Source organism: Pan paniscus, chromosome 2 (assembly GCF_029289425.2).
Source record: "Pan paniscus chromosome 2, NHGRI_mPanPan1-v2.0_pri, whole genome shotgun sequence".
In the NCBI taxonomy this organism is placed as follows: domain Eukaryota; kingdom Metazoa; phylum Chordata; class Mammalia; order Primates; family Hominidae; genus Pan; species Pan paniscus.
In genome coordinates, this window is record NC_085926.1 from 20,096,987 (window position 1) to 20,118,521 (window position 21,535).

The following is a 21,535-nucleotide window of genomic DNA, read 5'->3' on the forward strand; positions in this document are numbered from 1 at the left end:
ACATATATTGGAACTTACTGAACTTACAGGTAAGAGGTGATTGTGTGTTTTGTTGTTGCTTTTTTCCCATTTAAATAAATGGAATTCATGTTGTATGCATTGCATTACTGGAAAAAAACTTTACATTGTCCTAGAGACCTTTCAGCTTTAGTGCATATATGTGATTGTTTAAATTTGTATTTAGATACCTTAAATTAAAATGAATATTTACATCCTTGGTTACTCAGGTACTCAGTAGCTACATGTGACTAATCATTACCATATTGGATAGCATAGATAAAGAACATTTTCATAATTGCAGGAATTTCTATTAATGCTGATATATAGCTACTTTATTCTTTTTATACAGTATTTTATAATATGGATGCACCATAATTTATGTAATCATTTCTCTATTGAAGACATATTTGCTTATTTCTGGTAATTTTCTATCACCAACAATGCTCTGTTTGGAAATGTTTCCTTAGACACTGAGAAGCAGAATTCCTATATGAATGAATATGGCCGGTCTAAATTTAAAAAATTATTTCCAGATTGTCTTCTCAGTGGGTCTCCCAGTTTACATTTTTCACCAGTGGTGTTGGAGAGAATAGTTCCCCCTACCATTGCTGGCACTGGGTACATAAACTGTAAACGTATTTGCACGCCGTCAAGTGCAATATTTCATTTTATGGTAGAGCGCTCTGATCACTATTGAGGTCGAACATATCTCTTATATTTACTGGTAATATTTATTCTTGTTCTAGCCTTTGACAAATTTTCTTTTATTCTATCTCTTTTTTGTATTGATTCTATAGAAGATATTTATGTATTTTTGATATTAAATCTTTGTAATATATGTTGCAACTACACCCCCCTCACTTGTCATTTGTCTTTTGTTTATGGTATCTTTGATTACTTATGGTGCCTTGAAGAAGTTTTAAAATTTGAAGTATTCTACTTAATAATCAGTCTTTTACTTCATGCTTTTGCATTTTATATTTTCTTTAAGAAGCCTTTTTGTATCCCTAAGTTATATGCCCACTTTTCCTATATCTTTTTATAATACTTTTGTAAAGGTTTATTTTACCTTACATTTAGATTTCTAATCCATTTCCTTCTCTTGTTTTCAATTTGACAAGCTCTTTTAAGGCCTAGCTTAAACATTTCCTTTTCCTCTATTCGCCTTCTCTTTACCACCTTGATTATGGTCTTTTTCACTATCGTTTTGTTTTGTTGTTTTTGTTGTTGTTGTTGTTTGAGACGGAGTCTCGCTCTGTCGCCAGGCTGGAGTGCGTTGGCGCGATCTCAGCTCAGATCTTGGCTCACAGCGACCTCCGACTCCCTGGTTCATGCCGTTCTCCTGCCTCAGCCTCCCGAGTAGCTGGGATTACAGGCACGTGCCACCATGCCCAGCTAATTTTTGTATTTTTAGTAGAGATGGGGTTTCACCATGTTGTTCAGGATGGTCTCAATCTCCTGACCTCATGATCCGCCCACCTCAGCCTCCCAAAGTGCTGGGATTATAGGCGTGAGCCACTGGGATTATAGGCCACCGCGCCCAGCCCACTATTGAAGATACAAATATATCACTCTGTACAAATGCTGCATAACAGAAATGTAATGCAGGCCTCAAATGCAAGTCACATATGTAATTTCAAAATTTTGAGTAGCCATATTTAAAAAAGTGAAAAGAAACAGGTGAAATTAATTTTGACTTTTTTTTACTTAATATGTCTAAAATTATTGTCATATCAACATGTAATAAGTATAAAATGTTAGTAATGAGAATTTTTTTCCTAGTGTGTTTTTATACTTCAGGACATTTCAAACTGGACTAGTCTCATATCAATTGCTCAATAGCCACATGAGGCTAGTGTCTTCTCTGTTGAATAGTATACCTCTATACACATGTGTTTATATGTTTATCTTCCCCATTTTACTATCGTCTCCTCAAGGAGAGAAATAGTTCATTTGTGTTTTTATCCAAGTTTTATTCAAACTCTCAGTGTTCAGTATTGTGATATGTTTGGGAAAAGTTAAAAGCTAAAATGTCTTTGGGTGACATCAATGGAAGAATAATTTGCAGAAGAGGGAGATGATGATACTGTTCTGTTTACTGGACATACCGTCCCCTTATTATTATGCTTGGTCCTAGGATCCATGCTTTAGAAAGGCATTGTTGTATTAGAAAAAACTCTGAAAAAAGTGATTAGTGGCCGGGCGCGGTGGCTCACGCCTGTAATCCCAGCACTTTGGGAGGCCGAGACGGGCAGATCACAAGGTCAGGAGATCGAGACTATCCTGGCTAACACAATGAAACCCCGTCTCTACTAAAAATACAAAAAATTAGCCAGGTGTGGTGGCGGGCACCTGTAGTCCCAGTTATTCGGGAGGCTGAGGCAGGAGAATGGTATTAACCTGGGAGGCAGAGCTTGCAGTGACCCAAGATCGTGCCACTGCACTCCAGCCTGGGTGACAGAGCAAGACTCCATCTCAAAAAAAAAATAAAAACCAAAGTGATTAGTTTGATAAGGTGTCATTCAGTCATGCCATATGAGGAATGACTAAGCCTTGATGGTGCTTGGCTTGGGACTGGGGAAGTACGGATGGGCATGTGTGAGAGAGCATAATCTTTGAAGGCTTGAAGGGCTGTTAAAAGCAGGAATGAGTCTTTGTAACTCTAGGAGTAGAACTAAGGTCAATAAGTAGAAATAACAACGACCAGATCTTGGGTGAACGTTAGGAAGGAATTCCCAACTATATGATGCCTGAAAATGAATTGGTCTATCTCACCACCAAGGAATTGGCCTACGTTGGAGGTGTTCTAGCAGATTGCCTTTTCATGATAGATAGCAAAAGACCTCTAGCCTCATATGGATTAGTGGGTTAGATAAAATGACTTCCAAAGATCCTTCTGACCTTGAGGTACTGTGATTCCATGAGATCATACCTGGGAATATATTTGAGTTCTTAAGAAAAATGTGCCGCCAAATTGCAGAAAATTTATGTGAAGATATTTGGGTCTGGACGCTTGGATTTACTTTTATCTCTCTTTATGCGGTTCCAAAACAATCACATTAGATTTATACGTTTTCTGTAAGCTTTGTCACTGAAAAAACTTGATATTATAAAAATATTTCAATCACTGAGTTTATTCAACATTGTTGACTACCTTTAGTTACTTTCTAATGTCTTCTGGCTGATTCAGAGATTCTGGGCTTCTCAGACCTTACTTGGAAAGGTCTGATAAGACCAAATTTAAAATGCTATGTATGTGATGATTCAGTTCTTTAGAAGGTTTGCCAGTTTGTGGTGTACAGTAAACACTTGGATTACTAAATATTCTAGTGAAGATTAGCACTTTTCATTTGCATCTTTTTTTTTCTTCTGAGATTCTCAAATACCTTAAAGATAAGCAGAAATTCATAGTCTACATTCATTCTGAAAACTTTTATATTAATATTCAGCAAGTGATCTTTAAGATTGAGCTAGGAACTTGTGGCCCTGGTGTGTTATTTTCAAATAACTAGAAACTTACATTTTCAAATGATGATTTTTATCTTTGAAGCAAGGATTTTGATTTTGTTTTGGTTTTATAGCTTATTTTCAAAGTTAAGAAACGCAAGAAAGGATGTTAATATATTTCCTTCAGGAAAGGTCCTGGTTGGTAAAATATGTAAAAGTACAAACTTCTGAATTCACCATCATTTCCTGATGGATTTGTAAAAATTTTTCTCCCCAATCTAATGTATTTGTTTGTATACTAACTTCCACACAGGGCTATGGAACACACCTGATGAATCATTTGAAAGAATATCACATAAAGCATGACATCCTGAACTTCCTCACATATGCAGATGAATATGCAATTGGATACTTTAAGAAACAGGTTGGTTTCTCACCACGCAACACTGTTTTGTCATTCCTTTTCTTCATATGTTCTCAGGTAGCGTTCTTCCAAATAAGTTTCTCCCCCAGTGTTTTCTACTTATAAGAACAGGCATTTGTTTTACAAGCCTTATGTCAAAAATAAGCTTCAGCCTGGACTAGAGAGTGTCACTAGCACATAGTAAGTATTGAATAACTATTTGTTGAGAGAATGAATGAATGTCACCTGTCAGTGAGGTATAATATTGCATCCTAACGTTCTAAAATATGGTTTCTAATAAGAAATTCCCAGTCCTGGAATTTGGTGGGTAGCATTCTCTGTGAATGAGAAAAACAGATTCAGTTTCTGGAAAGGCCTCCATTTATGACAGCAGAGAGGAAATCCTGGAGTTTATAAAAACCTGCAAACAGTCCTGATTCTACAGCACATAGTGGGCTAGGAGCTTGGCTGTCATCTTTGCAGTTCCTTCCTTTCTCCGTTCCTCCCTTCCTTTCTTTTTTTTGAGACAGGGTCTCACTTTGGTGCCTAGGCTGAGACTGCAGTGGTGCAATCTCAGTTCACTGCAGCCTTGACCTCCTGGGCTCAGGTGATTCTCCCACCTCAGCCTCCCAAGTAGCTGTGACTACACCCAGCTAATTTTTTGTATTTTTATTAGAGACAGGGTTTTGTCATGTTACCCAGGCTGGTCTCGAGCTCCTGGACTCAAGCAATCCACCCGCCTTGGCCTCCCTAAGTGCTGGGATTATAGGCGTGAGCCACCTCATCAGGCCTCTGTCCTAGCAGTTTCTTATCAGAAGTTTTCAGCTCAGGCCAGGTGCAGTGGCTTATGCCTGTAATCCTAGTATTTTGGGAGGCCAGGGCAGGAGGATTGCTGTGCTCAGGAGTTTGAAACAGCCTGGGCAACATAGTGAGAACTTGTCTCTCTTTAAATAAGTCTTAAAATAAGTTTTCAGCTCAGCTTTTTGAGGACTATTCTTTGACTGCATATTATTTTTAATAGTGATTTATAATTCCTAAACATTTTCATTTACTTTTCTGACTATAAAAGTAATGTGTAATCATTGTAGAAAATGTAATAAAGCAAAAGAAGGAAAGAAAAATGGCTTGTAATTCTGTCACCCCAAGAAATTTACTGTTAATGCTTTGATTTTTTTATTTTAAAATTTTTTCTGTTATTTTTCCTCTCAGCTCATACCTATGCTGTTAATGCTTTGACATAAATCTTTTTAGTATTTTTTCTGTGTGTATATAAACATAAAAGTTGGTTCATACTGTGTATATAATAATTTTGGTGGTTTCCTAGGATTTTGTTGTAGAAATAGAAAATTATTTAACCAATACATTTTTGACTATTTAGGTGTTTCTTGTAGGTAATGTGCATGTGTATGGGTGTGTGTTTGTGCACATGTTTTGCCCTCATTGATGGTAATTTGCTTAGAATAAATCAAGGTTTTTGTAATGTGTTGCTAAATATTTTAAAACTTTCCATTTTTGTCAGCAGTGTATAAGGGGGTCAGGAAAGGAGTTGGTAACTGAAAAAAAATTTACCACTTTTCCAGATAATAAATTGTGTATGTTTGAATTTATTTATGTGAAGTTTGATTTATTTTTCCATGTTTATCAATTCTTTGTATTTGTTCCTTTTTTGGATTGCTAATTCATTTTCTTTTGTCCCTTTTTCTATAAAAATGTTTAGTTGTACATTGATTTGTGAGAACTATTAGTATATAACTATATTAACCTTGGATAATATTTGTTTCAACATTGCTTATGGCTTTTTCTTTAAATCTTCAGAATGTTAAAGATGTTATTACATAAAATCTATTGACTTGTTTTGGTTTGGATTTTGTTTGTTTGTTTGTTTTGAGACAGGGTCTTACACTGTCACCAAGGCTGGAGTGCTGTGGCATGATCATAGCTCACTGCAGCCTCAACCTCCTGGGCTCAGGCGATCCTCCTGCCTCAGCTACCTGTGTAATTGTGACCTCAGGTGCATGCCACCATGCCAAGCAATTTTTTTTTTTTTTTAATCATTTGTAGAGATGGTGAGGGATTGGGAGAGAATCTTGCTATGTTGCCTGGGCTGGTCTTGAACTCTTGGACTCAAGTGATCCTCCTGCCTCAGTCTCCCAAAGTGCTGAGATTATAGGCATGAGCCACTGCACCCAGCCAGACTTCTTCTTTTTTTTTTAAAATGTGTTCTTATGTAATTAGAAAGCTTTTTGTGCTCTGAAGACAGATAAATAATCTCCTATTTATTATCTTCTCATTGTTTGAGATGCATTTTAACTTTTATGGTAAAACTCACTGAGAACTTAATTGGATTGTTTCACTGAGGTCTTGAGCATCAGCTTTCCTCAGCTGTAACTGTAGTGCAAAGCATAAGATCTCAGCTATGGTTCTTAAATGACTTGTCTGTAGTCCTCTTTGAGGATGATGGCAATAATTACTTGGAAAATAAGTTTTTGTTGAAAGATGAGGCAGTGAACTGCTGGCGATGGTGCTGAAGTTCAAGAAATTTTCTGCAAATAACTGAAATAGATACTTAAGGCAAATTATGTTTATATTATAAATATATTATTTATAATTTTGAATATATACTCTGAAGCAGTCTGTTATTATGGCTTAAAGTGTGTAAATGAGTATATTCCAAAGCATTAATGTCTTTGAAACAACCACACATTGTGACTGTCTGGAATTTTTTTGCCTGCAAAGAAAGGATTTCATTTCCTCAGAAACATTAAGTTTCTAATCACTTTATTTTTTTGACCATCTTTTCTTTGATAATTTAGATCAATGTTAGTTATTGATTTGTTGAGAATCCTGGGGACCCCCTCACCACTTTTGGAGAAATTTGCAACGGTCATATTTAATTATGTAATTCAGTACAAAATTAAACCTAATTTTTACTTAACACCTGTTTCTGTTTTAAACTTTTTAATATTTCTTGCATTTTATTAGGGCCATTTAAAAAATGTTGTCTTGCTTCCTATTTACAGTTAGATTTCTGGTGTTTTTGAACTTCATGGGTGGTTTTAAGCTAATCCTCTTCAGAATAGTACAATGAGAACTTCAAAGAAGCTTGTCTTGATTCCTCACACAGTGCCTGGAACATAGTTAGCACTCAGTAGATATTTGGTGCATGGTGTTCATATGAATGAATTTACTTGCTTTTCAGGGTTTCTCCAAAGAAATTAAAATACCTAAAACCAAATATGTTGGCTATATCAAGGATTATGAAGGAGCCACTTTAATGGGATGTGAGCTAAATCCACGGATCCCGTACACAGAATTTTCTGTCATCATTAAAAAGCAGAAGGAGGTAAGCAGGTGGTTGACTCCCTTACCTTCTGTACAGGCCAGTCTTAGCTGGGGTGGGTTGCATTTCCTTGGGTGCTGCGTGTATGTGTTTACTGGATAGCAAACTCTCGGTTTGCTGTGGGTTATCTAGATTTCTTCTCTCTCTCTTTTTTGACACAGAGTCTCTCTGTCACCTAGACTGGAGTGCAGTGGCACTATCTCACTGTAACCTCTGCCTCCTGGGCCCAAGCAATCCTCGTACCTCAGCCTCCCGAGTAGCTAAGATTACAGGTGTGTGCTACCATACCCAGCCAATTTTTCTTATTTTTAGTGGAGACAGCGTTTCACCATGTTGGCCAGGCTGGTCTCGAACTCCTGACCTCAAGTGATCCACCTGCCTCGGCCTCCCAAATTGTTGGGATTACAGGTGTGAGCCATCGCTCCTGGCCATAGATTTCTTTAAAGGTATCCTTGATCTGTTTCCTTTCTCGGTTACCATTTCTACAAGAGTCATTACTTTTTAAATTTGTGTACAATACAAAATATGTAAAATATGGTGACATATTTTAACTTCACCTTCAAGCCATTTTGCATTCTGGCCTCAATTATTGTTTCCACTCTTATCTCTTTACTTTCATCTCCAAATACTCCAAGTGCATCTATTTACTATTCTCCAAAGTGTCTTTGTCTATTAGCCACCCCCTTCACTCAGCACACACATAAATCAAACCGTTTCAGGGTGTGTTCCAGTTCCTCTTCTGAACTTCTCTAGCACCAGTTTGATCCACCTATTTGAATTTCAGTTATTCATCTTACATAGACATTTACCTTACTGTATATTAATCTCTGCTTTTACTTGGCAAGTTCTGAAGGCTTATCCTTCTAGGTATTAAGTGATTTGTTATCTGGTATTGAGGTGACTTTTTTTATGCATATGAATGAAAAGAGAAGCAGTAAAAGGGAAAGGTTGACAGAGTTGAATACATAATAATTTTAAATTTTCTAAGGCAGAAAAAAAACCACTCATGATGAAAAGAACAGAACTGGGGAGTACACAAAGGCCATTTATTGAAAGAAAGAACTTTGTGTGTTAAGTCCAGGATCACCTCCTGGCTGCCCCCAGTTGGGTGGAGTTTGCAGCTGTGTCATCCCACATCAATCCCACTTGATACTTCTGTTATTCGTTTAGTGCACTTTTCTCTAACAAATAGCTTAGGAGGACATCTGTCTTATACCCGTCTTTGTTTTCTGGTTTCTACTAACCTCCTTAATCCCAGTTCTTAGTTTTTTGTCAGGCATTATCTACCTAACAGCCCTAAAGCTTTTTACACAGTGTCTGGTGCATAGTAGTTACTCATTAAGTATTTTTCTTTTACTTAAAGTGGCTCAGTCTTGTTCTTGTGTTTCCTGGGGAAGTGAGCAAAGGCTTTTTTTTTTTTTTGGAAAATACAAACAACTTTTGTTGCTTTTTGTTCAAAGATGTCAGCCTAAGAGAGAATTCCAAGTAGGCACTTGGAAGAGTTAATAAAGCACAGCAGGCTCCTCTCTCTCCCTGTCTCTCTGAAGAGCTGGCTTTCCTCATTGTTCTCTCTGGAGCTTAATGAGCAGGTCTGGATTCAGCAGCACATCGTTCCGCATTAGAGGCTGCTGGCCAACTAAAGCCATCACCCCGCTGTCAGCTGCTCTTTCCTCATTCCTCCTCCCAGCAGCACTAATTCATCCCCACGGTGTTAGCTGAGAGCAGGATTCCCTTGGCAGAGTCTGCAAATTCACATTGTACATGATCTGTTGGCCCTTCAAACCTACAGGGGAACGCCAGAAGCGCAGAGCTATTTTAGATGGCTAACAAAGCAGTCAACTTTTTAGAAGCCAAGGCTCCCTCCCCATTCTTTTTTCTCTCCTCCCCCTCTGCCTCCAGCCTTCCCTCACACATTCCGTTGAATGGGTGATGGAGGTTTGGAGATCTTAACCTAGTTTTTAAAAAAGCTATCTGAAGTCACTTCAATAAAAATATATTTGGATTCATGTAGTATTTTTTTCCACAGAATTCAGTTGATTTTTTATAAGTATTATTTATTCCAACTGTGAAAAACCCCTCAAGGAAGGTAGGGATTCATGGTGGCAGCAAAGAAACAGTGAATATTCTGAGGCATTTCCTAGCCCCTAAAAGTATATAGGAGCAGAATAAGTTGTACTTGTCATTAGTAGAGATAGAGAGAGAAAACTAGTATAGTTGGACAGGTGGACCAAGAGTGGAGAGTTAAGTGCTACTTTGTGAGTGTTGACTCCAAGGGAAAGGTAGGATCTGTAGGGGCCTCATGTCACCTGACATGGCTTTGTGGGACATTTGTTTTGAACTGGGCAGCCTGGTAATGAAATCTGCATTAGCAGAGGCTCCGAGTCCAATGTAAACAGATTTGTGGGCACATGAACAGGTAGGACCATTGTTATGTCGGTGATGAAGGCACTATTTGAGAAAGTGCGAATAGGCTATGGGCAAGCATAATTGGGTATATATGTGCCTGTGTGTGTGTGTGTGTGTGTGTGTGTATACATACATATACCTATGTACATGTATGTGTGGATAGGCTGGGTGGTGGGTGGGGGGATAAGTTCTTAAATCTTAATCTACATGTGACAATACAAGGAATTGGGGTTGGAGAAGCCAAAGTAAGGATGGGGAAACTCAATGCAGTTTTTATAAGGAGACATGCAAAGACTGGGTGATGTATTGGAGATGGAGAACTACTCCACTGAAATTTTCTGCTTTGGGAAACCCTCAAACTGACAGCAGTAGATCATAGGACTGAGCTATGGACTTCAGGAGAAGAAGATGAGGACATACTTTCATTTGGAAGGCATTGATTTTATCGTCATGGTAGGGAGTTGAATATATTTTCTAGGGAGGTGAAGTTAATACACTAGAACACAATGAAAATATCTCCTTTCTGAGATGCAAGTCAAAACCACAATGTGATACCATCTCACACCAGTCAGAATGGCTATTATTAAGAAGTTAAAAAAATAACAGATGTTGGCAAAGCTGTGGAGAAAAGGGAATGCTTATACACTCTTGGTGGGAATGCAAATTAGTTCAGCCCCTGTGGAAAGCAGTTTGGAGATTTCTCAAAGAATTAAAAATAGAATTACCATTCCACACAGCAATCCTATTACTGAGCATATACCCGAAGGAAAATAAATTGTTCTTACAAAAAGATACATGTGCTTTTATGTTCATTGCAGCGCTATTCACAATAACAAAGACATGAAATCAATCCAGGTGCCCATCAAAGGTAGATTGGATAAAGAAAATGTAGTACATATACACCATGAAATATTATGCAGCCATAAAAAAGAACAAAATCATGTCCTTTGCAACAGTGTGGGTTTAGCTGGGGCCATTATCCTAAGCAGATTAACACAGGAACAGAAAACAAAATACTGCATGTTTTCTGTTATAAGTGGGAGCTGAACATTGGGGATATATGCTCACAAAGATGGGAACAGTAGACACTGGAGTTTCCAAAAGAGGCAAGAGAGGGAGAGGAGTAAGGGTTGAAAAACTACCTGTCAGGTACTGTGCTCACTACTTGGGCAGTGAGATCATTAGAAGCCCAAACCTCAGCATCACACAGTATACCCATAATACCCCCCGTATCTAAAATGAAAACAATAAATTAAAAAAGATCTCTTCTCCATACTGATTACTGGAGGTACAGAGAGCTTAGGATGCCTCCCATTCCCATTAACAGTCACTTCTCAGGAGCCCACAATCTTTAAGGTGCTACATGAGGTGAGTGGAAGCCATCTGTAGGTCATTGCATTTGAGAGTCCCTTGGTGAAGAGAAGGAAACTTTTCAAATTGAAACAGTCTTCAGCATATTCTCTGAAGGTGTCGATTTAAGAGACTGCCCTTGGGATTCTTTTTTTTTTTTTTTTTTTTTTTTGAGACAGAGTCTCACTCTGTCACCCAGGCTGGAGTGCAGTGGCATGATCTTGGCTCACTGCAAGCTCTGCCTCCTGGGTTCCCACCATTCTCCTTCCTCAGCCTCCCGAGTAGCTGGGACTACAGGCGCCCGCCACCACGCCCAGCTAATTTTTTGTAATTTTTAGTAGAGAAGGGGTTTCACTGTGTTAGCCAGGATGGTCTCGATCTCCTGACCTCGTGATCTGCCCACCTCGGCCTCCCAAAGTGCTGGGATTACAGGCGTGAGCCACCAAGCCCAGCCAGGTTTCTTTTTTCTTTTTTCTTTTTTTTAAGATTTGGACTTATAATAAATAAATGGACTTAAAATAAATAAATGGAAAGCACCCATCTAGATCAGCCTTGTCAAAAGTAGCAGTCACTAGCCACATGTGGCTACTGAGGACTTGATATGTGGTTAGTCAAAATTAAGGCATGCTGTAAGTATAAAATCCTCTGATTTTCTTTTCTTTCTTTTTCTTTTTTTTTTTTTAAGAGGAAGTCTCGCTCTGTCACCCAGGCTGGAGTGCAATGGCACAATCTTGGTTCACTGCAACCTCCACCTCCCAGGTTCAAGCAATTCTCCTGTCCCAGCCTCCTGTGTAACTGGGATTACAGGCGTGCACTACCATGCCCAGCTCATTTTTTGTATTTTTAGTAGAAATGGGGTTTCACCGTGTTGGCCAGGCTGGTCTCGAGCTCCTCACCTCAAGTGATCCACCCACCTCGGCCTCCCAAAGTGCTGGGATTACAGGTGTGAGCCACTGCACCTGGCCAATCCTCTGATTTTCAAGAGTTCATATGAATACAGCAATGTAAAATATCTTACACTTTTTTCCAATTGTATGTTACAATGACTTTAGATATAATGGGTTAAATGAAATACATTATTAAAATCAATTTCACCTGTTTCTTTTTGCCTTTTAAAAATGCGGCTAGTAGAAAAATTTAAATTACATGCGTGGCTTGTATTATGTCTCTATTGGACAGCACTGATCTAGATTTACTAGGAATATACTTTTACTAGTCCCATTCATTTTATGAAGTTATTTGTTTAACTGTTAGGATTACATATTCATGCTGCAGTATTTACCAGCTATATGTTTGAAATCAATCAGGAAGTAGATTTTTTTGTTTTCCTTTGTGAATGCAATTAGTGATTTCTATTGTTTTGTTTCATTTTTCCAAAATTTCGTTATGATATGTTTAATTTCCGGATGGGATTTTTTTAGTTTTTTTTTTTTTTTTTTTTTAATTAAAGGGATAACCTCAGTGTCTTGGAAGTAGTTACCTCAGCATATTAATAATTATTTTACAAAACAAACAAAACATCTCTCAAAATTTCTCAGTCAGTGTGATGGCTCATGTCATGGTTGTGTTGCTTTAATAGATGATACTTTAAATTGCATTATTCTTTTCTTTCTTCTCATGACAGCCTACTATTATAGAGCTGCTTTTTTGATGCAGCCAGAATAGGTTGGAGCTCCAGCCTTGAAAATTTTAAATAGTAAAGCTTTAACTACTGTAGGCTTTTGGGACTTTCTGGGGCCCGTTTACCTGCTTCTCTAGTCTGAAGGGAACAGTTCCTACTTATGGGAAGTGAAGAGGTTCTGTCACTTGACTGAGTAGTGAATGCTCAGGGCTGCTTTCCTGTAATTCTGGCAGAGCCTCCTCAGAGAAGCAGGGCAAAATAATTGGCTCTTATGCTACAGATGACAAGTGGGCCCTAGGGGCTGTGTGTTTTCTCAATATTGGCTTTTCTGGATGTCAGGGACAAGTAACTCAAAGATGTTTTTGTGAATGTCACTAAATAGACATGGTATAATATAATCTGTTCATTTCTTACTTGTTAAATAGCATTCACCCCTTTCTCCCATCTTATTTCATAAAAAAGACTGTTTTGTTAGGAAAACATTTCATTAGGTTGACTGACTTGAACTGTATCCATAGACTTCTTTCCCTAAACACATTTCCTTCCTGTGCTTTACAGATAATTAAAAAGCTGATTGAAAGAAAACAGGCACAAATTCGAAAAGTTTACCCTGGACTTTCATGTTTTAAAGATGGAGTTCGACAGATTCCTATAGAAAGCATTCCTGGAATTAGTACGTATAGACCTTCTTTTAAAAGCGAAATTTTTTAGTAATGCCGTGGTTTGTGTTTGAAACAATTTCCAGAATGCAGTAACTTCGAAAGCTTTATTGCCCTGCCCGTCTCTGTGTTATCTCTAGTCTTTTAAGAAGGCAGCAAATGTCATCCTTTTATGTCTTCCCTACCACCCAATACAAACAAACCAAAGGGAGCTTAGATGCCCCCTTGTAATAGCTGTTAATATCCACCACTTATTAAGAGTCTGCCATTTGTAGCACAGTGCGAATTATTACACATATGCAACCTTGAAAGCAGGGAATCCTATTTTATAAATGGGGAAATCGAGTTCCAAAGCAGTTAGATCATTTACTGTTAAAGGGCACATAGCCAGTAACGGTCAGAATTAGAAGCAGCCCAGTTCTGATGGCCAAACACCTTACTGTTTGCACCATGTCTCATTGCCACCATGGTTGCAGCCTCCAAGATCTGTGCTTGACTAGTCTCCCCAAACTTCTAAAAAATACTATTTGTTATGTGTGGTGGAAATCATATACCTTGTTTCATATTCCCTATTTTACAGTAGTTTTCCTAAGGGTTCTTGTCTGTATGTTAGAGTTGAGTTGTGTTGGGTTAAACCATACCAAATAGTTGTTTTTATAGGTCAAAAGCCATTGAATATCATTTGGCAATTTTGTTCAGTTCAAATCCAAGTTCTTTTTAGTATATTTAAGCTTTAATAAAACAAAATCAAACAAGCAAAAATTTTCCAGAAAAAATAAGATGTTATTTGGACAAGATATATCACTTTATTACATGTGCCCTCTGGCAGATCTTACTTTTATGCTAAATCCAGAAATTCTACTTCCATGTATTATCTCTATTAATGACATAATAGCAACCATATCATTGAATGCCTACTTGTGCCACGCATTTATCTGTTTTTTTTTTTTTTTTTTTTTTTTGTACATTAACTACTCTCAACAGGGATAAAACCACCTAATTTTTAGGGTTCTGTTTTATAGATTGATAAACTGAGAGGCAACTTACTCTTATTTAGGGTGAGTTACCTTTTAAGGAAAGAACAGGAAATCACATCCAGATCTGTCAGACTCCAGGCTGTTTTCTATCTGCTACACTAAACTTTCTTGCATTACAAGCAGGGCCTTAGCCAAATAGAACAGAGACCAGGACAGAGTTTGTTCTGACCTAAAATAACAGCTTAACTCTTTTACAGGGTGATCAGCCAAAAATTTGACTTTCAGTTTAAAAAATACACAGGCCCACAGTACTGTACGTATTTATTTTTTATGCTCTCCACTGAAAGGTTGGTGTTCCTGCTTTAAAACACTAACATATGGGGCAGCGTTGTTAGTCTTGGAAATGTTTTATATTGTTAGTGGTATAAGGAAGTAACTAATTGCCATTAATTTCAGTCTTCTCTCAGAAGTAGACTTTTATTGAGTCATGCCTATAATTTCTTGTTTTTGATAAGTATTAACTATGTTATTCTCTTGACCAAAAGCATTTCTCATTCAGTGTTTCACTTTGTTGACATATAGGAGAGACAGGCTGGAAACCAAGTGGAAAAGAGAAAAGGTAAGTATGACGGGCAAGAGGATGTTAATGGAAGTGATTTTTTTTTTTCCCCACCAAGCAACTTAAAGAAAAACGGCAAACTAATTGTAATCACTAACACAACCGTTGGTGGGTTTTGAGTTTCCTAAAACATTCTGGAATGGTTCCAATTTTAGGTTTTTGTAAGAATGAGCTGAATAGTAATCAGCTGGCAATAGGGTAAAACTCTAATCATTGCTCCTTGTTTCCCTTTTTCCTTTCAAGTAAAGAGCCCAGAGACCCTGACCAGCTTTACAGCACGCTCAAGAGCATCCTCCAGCAGGTGAAGGTGGGTGTCCTCTTTATTCACCTCATGCAAATATTTTGAAATGATTTCCCACATGGAATTTCCATATTAGATACCTTACTTTTTTCTTTACCCAAGAGCCATCAAAGCGCTTGGCCCTTCATGGAACCTGTGAAGAGAACAGAAGCTCCAGGATATTATGAAGTTATAAGGTTCCCCATGGGTAATGCCATTAACATTTTCTAAGTATAGATTTAAAACTCTGGATGGCGGTGTGGGGGACAAATGGTTGCTGAGGTTGATTTGTACTCCTCTGCTTAGGGTAGGAAGTGTATGACGGGTGGTGGGATTCCATGCACCGTGGCGGGTCAGTGATGGCAGAGAAGTGGGTGGCTGTGTTCATTAGAGACATTCTGCAGCTGTCGTTTAGAGCCCACATGAGCTTAACGACACTAGACGCAGAAAATCCAGGGTAACTGCAGACAGCACTAGATTTGAAAGCTGGCACTTTAGATATAACTTTGCTTATATTCTAACTCTTTGGTGCAAATAGAAAAACATCAGCTTATCCTCTTGATATGCTTTGCGTCTGTCGTAAATAGGTATTCCTTTGAATAATTATTCAGGATAATAATGAAAGAAGTTAGATTAAACTACTTGACTGCTGTACTTTCAGAGGGAGAAATTCTACTTACCACAATTCTTGATTTTCCATGCCCTTGATGGGTACTGTTAATGTCACTGTATATACTCTTTATTTTACGCTTTGTCTCATATCCAAAATCAAACAAAAAAGGATGTCTTCAGAAATGTAGAATTGTGCAGTTTGGTGCTGTGCCACACCACTCTAAAATTAATGATTAATTGAATCAATTGAGGTCGCTCAAATTAAACTAATTTGGCATTGTATGGGTGGCAACCAGTTGAAATGTTTTCTTTTTATCAGCTATGTGGCCATATTTTTGGACAGAGCCAGAGTCTTCTGTCTCTTTTCTACCTGTAATCTATTCCAGGTGCTAAGAATTGTGAAAGTCCAGCTTGGGTAATGTAGTGAGACCCTGTCTCTACAAAAAGTAAAAAATTAGCCAGGTGCAGTGGCACACGCCTGAGGCCCCAGCTACTTGGGAGGCTGAGGTTGGAGGATCACTTGAGCCTGGGAGTTTGAGGCTGTAGTGAGCTGTGATTGCACCACTGCACTTCAGCCTGGGCACTGGAGGGAGACCGTATCTCAAAAAAAAAAAAAATTGTGGAAGTGTTAAAAATGTGAAAAGGAAGAGTGAAAGGGACGCATTAGCTCCTTGAAAACTGAGTTATTTACAGGTGTTTTCTATAGCATTTAAATGTTTCACATGAATATTTTATATATTTGTAGTAATGATTTCAGTAGCCTACACCCTTTAAAGTGAACACACATCTATATGCTTTTCTTTCTCTCTTCTCTCTGACTTACCACTATTTATTTCAGTACAAGAAAATAAAGGGTATGGTTGACTCAGTCTAGAATTCTGAATGGAAGGCTGATTTGGGAATCAATATTGTCCACTATGTGCAAAATATGTTAAAACTCTTTGTGTCCATTTCCAACCATAAATTAACTGATTTTTGCATCCTCTTCCTCTGGACCATCTCAGCTTCTTTTGGGAAACCCCCATGGGAAGCTGTGTGACTTTGGGGCCCTTTCAGCCCCTGTGCACATGCACTCTGATGACGTGCAGCGATAGGTCTAGCAGATCCCGTCGATCATAGCCTACTTGCAGCCTGCTTTCTGAAAGTGTTTTGCTTGGTCCCACCTGTGAAGGTTGTGAACTTCTCCAGTTGGATACCACCTGTATGCATAGCTGACTCTCACAAGGGGGGAAACTGACCTAATTGAGCAAGGCCAGTGATGGGCTGAAATGTGTGCTGGACAAAGTTAAAGCTATAAATGGTGTTCTTCAGTAGGGCAGTATTTTTTTTCTTGGTATTGTTCAGATGCTGAGTAAAATATTTAGTCTTGTCCCCAAGATTATCTTGTATTTGAAGACAAGATTGACAAATCAATAATTTTACATTTTCCCACTATTTCCTTATTTGATTTTTCTAATAACATTACTTTTCTTTCCCCAAATTCTAAAAAACTGTTTCTCTCATATGGATGGGATCTAACCTGTTTTACTTAGGGAGTCACACACCGGACATCAGCTGTATAGTCTGGCCCAAGCATGACTTCTTGTTACCCATGGATGGCTAGGCAGGGTTTTCCTGCTTACCCAGAATTCCCAAGTTAAGGGGAAAGGACATGAAAACAGAATAATTTAATGGTGTCTCTATATTTGGTACCACCAATATTTAGTCACCTTTTTTAACCCACCTCATTTTGTCAATTGAAAAAACTCTACGAAGGCCAGAGGAAGAAGAATGCTATCTATAGCTTTAGAATAGAAAGGAAGTATTCAGAATTGGTTATAGTTATTCAGAAAAGTCCAGACACCGCCATAATTCTTGCTTTGTTTCTGCTGCATTTTAGGCTCTCTCCATCTTTTCTTACCCATCTCCTAAAAAAAGTTCGAAAAGCTTTTGGACAAACTTCTTTGTGTTGTGTCATCTTTTTACTCCTCCTCCCCCTTTTTGGGGGGTACATGTTTTTTCCTTTTAAAACATTATAAATATTATATTGGGCAGCATATCTTAAGTGGTAGACATTTAGGTGGAAAAGTGAAAGGAATGTAAACATCTACTTTTACTTAGGGCCAATTTCATTGTTTTTTTCTTCTTTAAATGAGAGAACATTTTGATCTGTTCAGTCACACTTGGATGGGACATTTAGTGTGGGATTTGATGAGTCTTTGTGTTTCTTAGCGCTTTTAGATTTTTATCTCTCTCCAAACTGTTTTAGAGAAGAAAGAAAAGTTGAAAGTTGAATTTACAGATGTGATGACATACACTCTAACCAAGATAGGCTTTATTCAAGAGATAGGCAGAAGCAGCTTTTTTGCATTTCTTCTTTGATGCTTTTGTGGTGGATTTAGGATATTGATGCAAATGAATTCCTTCCCATTTGGGGATATTGTACATACATTTACTTACCTTATTAAATGATGATCCCAATGTATTTGGTTATAGGTTTCTTTCCCCCTGGAAATTTTATAACATACTTATAATTTGGGATATTGGTAGTCAGAAGTGGGTTTTTTTTTTCCCCATTTGACTTATTTTTCCACACATAGTTAATACAATTATAGCTTTTAACAATAAAGCCAGACTTCAAGACAACCAGGGAACCATAAATAGACAAATGTTAGCGTCTATTCTAATCTGCATAGAATTCCTTAAATTAGTCCTGACAGTGAGGATTGAAGAAACCCTACTTTAGTTTTATCAGTTTAGATGGAGTACTGTTTTCACCTGTAAAATACTACAATTTAAAGCAAGTAGCTATATTGGGAAATATTCTTTGCAATAGTCTCACAAGGCTTACTTGCTTTAGAAAATAGATTATTAAATGAAGTTTGTTATTCTTATTTCATTGATGGAGCTTGAAGCAAATTCATTTGAATCATTTTACGTGCAAGGGCACTGGTGTGTTCACAGATGTATTTATTATCAGTTTCTCTATATGACACCAAAACAACTGTGAGTTTAGTGAAACAAATGCAGTCTGATTGTTTTAAGTAATTAAATGATTGAATACAAACGTTCCACCTGCTCTACTCCGTATAGATAGAGCCTCTTCTGTATAATTCTGACTGAATAGCTAACAGTAGTCAGTTCATCATACTTATTGTTGCTAATCTACTTAGCTTCCTTGTGCTGAATAGGGGATTGAACCAGATGACTAATAATGGTCCCTTTAATGCTAAAATGGCTGTGATTTTACATTTTTAAAAAACCCACAAAAGAATGAACTTAAGATTTAAGAACTGTTTTCCTTGGTCATAAGAATTTCTCTTAAATAAAAGCATTGGGATGATAAAAATGTAATCAAACCAACAACATAGATTTCTTTCCCAGTCCCAGTTTTGTCAGCTGGTGTTTAAAGGGAGTCAAAGATTGCTAATATTTTTTTTTCCTGTGCAGATCTGAAAACCATGAGTGAACGCCTCAAGAATAGGTACTACGTGTCTAAGAAATTATTCATGGCAGACTTACAGCGAGTCTTTACCAATTGCAAAGAGTACAACCCCCCTGAGAGTGAATACTACAAATGTGCCAATATCCTGGAGAAATTCTTCTTCAGTAAAATTAAGGAAGCTGGATTAATTGACAAGTGATTTTTTTTCCCCTCTGCTTCTTAGAAACTCACCAAGCAGTGTGCCTAAAGCAAGGTGGTTTAGTTTTTTACAAAGAATTGGACATGATGTATTGAAGAGACTTGTAAATGTAATAATTAGCACTTTTGAAAAAACAAAAAACCTCCTTTTAGCTTTTCAGATATGTATTTAAATTGAAGTCATAGGACATTTTTATTTTATGGAATAGATTTTAATCTATTTACTACTATTAAGGTAAATTTTCTATGGCATGTCCATTAGCTGACTATTTCATGATAGATGATTAGGGGTTTCCTCAAAACCTGTGTGTGAGGAAATTGCACACAGTAGCAAAATTTGGGGAAATCCATAACATTTTCAGACCATGAATGAATGTTTCCATTTTTTTCTAATGGAATGTGAGAGTTTATTTTTATTTTATTCTGAAGGACTTTAAGGAAGGATACATGATTTTAAAAAAGCCTGTAAGAGGTGAAATATGTGATGTTTGAAGTCTCTTTATAGACTTTTTATATATATTTTTTAAAACACTCATCTAGATGAGGTGCTTTGAGCAGTTCTGAAAAATGCAGTTCCAGGAAAGCAACTGCTTTGGTTCCTAAGGAAGAAATTCTAAATAATGCAAACTTTTTAAATAAGCATCTAGGTTTTTGATAATTCTGTCTACTTACAACAAACTTGTTAGTACATAACCACTATTTTAATAATTATTTTCTCTACACAAATGTGTAATATCATATTTGACTTTGCTTATGCAGGCCATAAGTTCCAAAAGATAATTTCCCTGCCCACAAAGGCATAAACTTGAAAACACATGAGATTGAATCAACATGCTTTAATAGGAAAAGATGTGTGGTCTATATATGTATCAATCTGGTGAATCCTCGTTCTAATAAAGGTTCTTTTTCTTTTCTATGATACACACAGCCACGCTGATAATATGCAAATGAACATTTTCCTTTATGTCTCTCCAGATAATGTTTATTGTCTGAGGTAAATTAAATTCCCACCAGGGTTTGCTGTCAGTATTTTAACACCCACATTAGTATATGCGTCCAGGGTCATAACCCCCTAAAATCCATCATGCAACCTTATTAATCTGTCTTGGGATTCCAGTTTAGTGCTTGGATTTATTTCCTGATTACACTACATAGAAAAGTGAGACATCTGCCATTCCCAACTCTGGGAAAACCAACTAATATACAACCATATAAATGAAGGCCATCTTGATGGTCTCAACACTAATTTTTATGATGCAAATTTATAAACTGATTTTTGTAAAGGACAAAGTTTTAAAAGCGTATTTAACTTGATGTTTTCTATCAGCATAAATAAAATGGTCATGAATAGTCATTAAAAACAGTTGCCAGTGATAATCTGCATGAAGGAAAAAGAACCCTGCAAATGGCTATTGAGTTGGAAGTATTGTTTTTGATATGTAAGAGATATTCAGAATGCTCACACTGAAAATGCCTCAACTTTTTAAAGTATAAGAAACCACCATGAGTGGTGTCTAGATTTCTAATGAAGAATCATCATACAGTTTGGATTAAGTATCTTGGACTGGTTTTAAACAGTGCTTTGTACCGGATCTGCTGAAGCATCTGTCCAGCTGGTATCCTGTGAAAGTTTGTTATTTTCTGAGTAGACATTCTTATAGAGTATTGTCTTTAAAATCAGATTGTCTCTTCTATATTGAAAGCATTTTTATGTTTTCTAATTTAAAAATTAATATTTTCTTATAGATATTGTGCAATAAAGCTGAAGTAGAATGTGTGGTTTTTGCAAATGCTTTAACAGCTGATAAAAATTTTACATTTGTAAAATTAATATATTGTACTGGTACAAAATAGTTTTAAATTATATTTTAAAAAGCTTCCAATCTTGTGGTGTGTTTTATTCATTCAGTAGGCTGAGGTTAACAGAACAAATTATGATCTGGTTGATGACCATCAATTGAATCCTTAAACCTTAGATCTTAAGCATTCTGTTGCATTTGGGGGAGGTTTCATAAAAAATCCATAGCTCATCAGTAAGAGATTTTCAGGAGAGACACTTACTCTGTCTTTTGAGTTATCCACTGCATCTTACCCACTCACCCGCTAAACAATAACAAAAAAGATTCATTGAAAGAAGAGTGTTGTTGGTTTAGAAATTAAAAGATTTTTGTTTTTATACTTTGCATCTGTGAAATATAT

General features: G+C 37.1%; 1 protein-coding gene across 3 annotated transcripts in view; it reads left to right on the forward strand.

Moving 5' to 3' along the window:
* KAT2B (lysine acetyltransferase 2B) overlaps window positions 1-21,219 on the forward strand; it is a 114,116-nt gene extending 92,897 nt beyond the window's left edge. For 2 of the 3 annotated variants that reach the window (XM_034955954.3, XM_034955956.3), the window contains 7 exons: window positions 3,761-3,871; window positions 7,050-7,193; window positions 13,126-13,240; window positions 14,786-14,822; window positions 15,066-15,129; window positions 15,226-15,310; window positions 19,144-21,219. In XM_034955954.3, coding sequence (XP_034811845.1) covers window positions 3,761-3,871; window positions 7,050-7,193; window positions 13,126-13,240; window positions 14,786-14,822; window positions 15,066-15,129; window positions 15,226-15,310; window positions 19,144-19,337 — 750 coding nt within the window. In that variant the 3' untranslated portion in view covers window positions 19,338-21,219. The remainder of the gene's footprint in view (window positions 1-3,760; window positions 3,872-7,049; window positions 7,194-13,125; window positions 13,241-14,785; window positions 14,823-15,065; window positions 15,130-15,225; window positions 15,311-19,143) is intronic. The other variant, XM_034955955.3, reaches the window with a different exon arrangement.
* The last annotated feature ends 316 nt before the right edge of the window (window positions 21,220-21,535 follow it).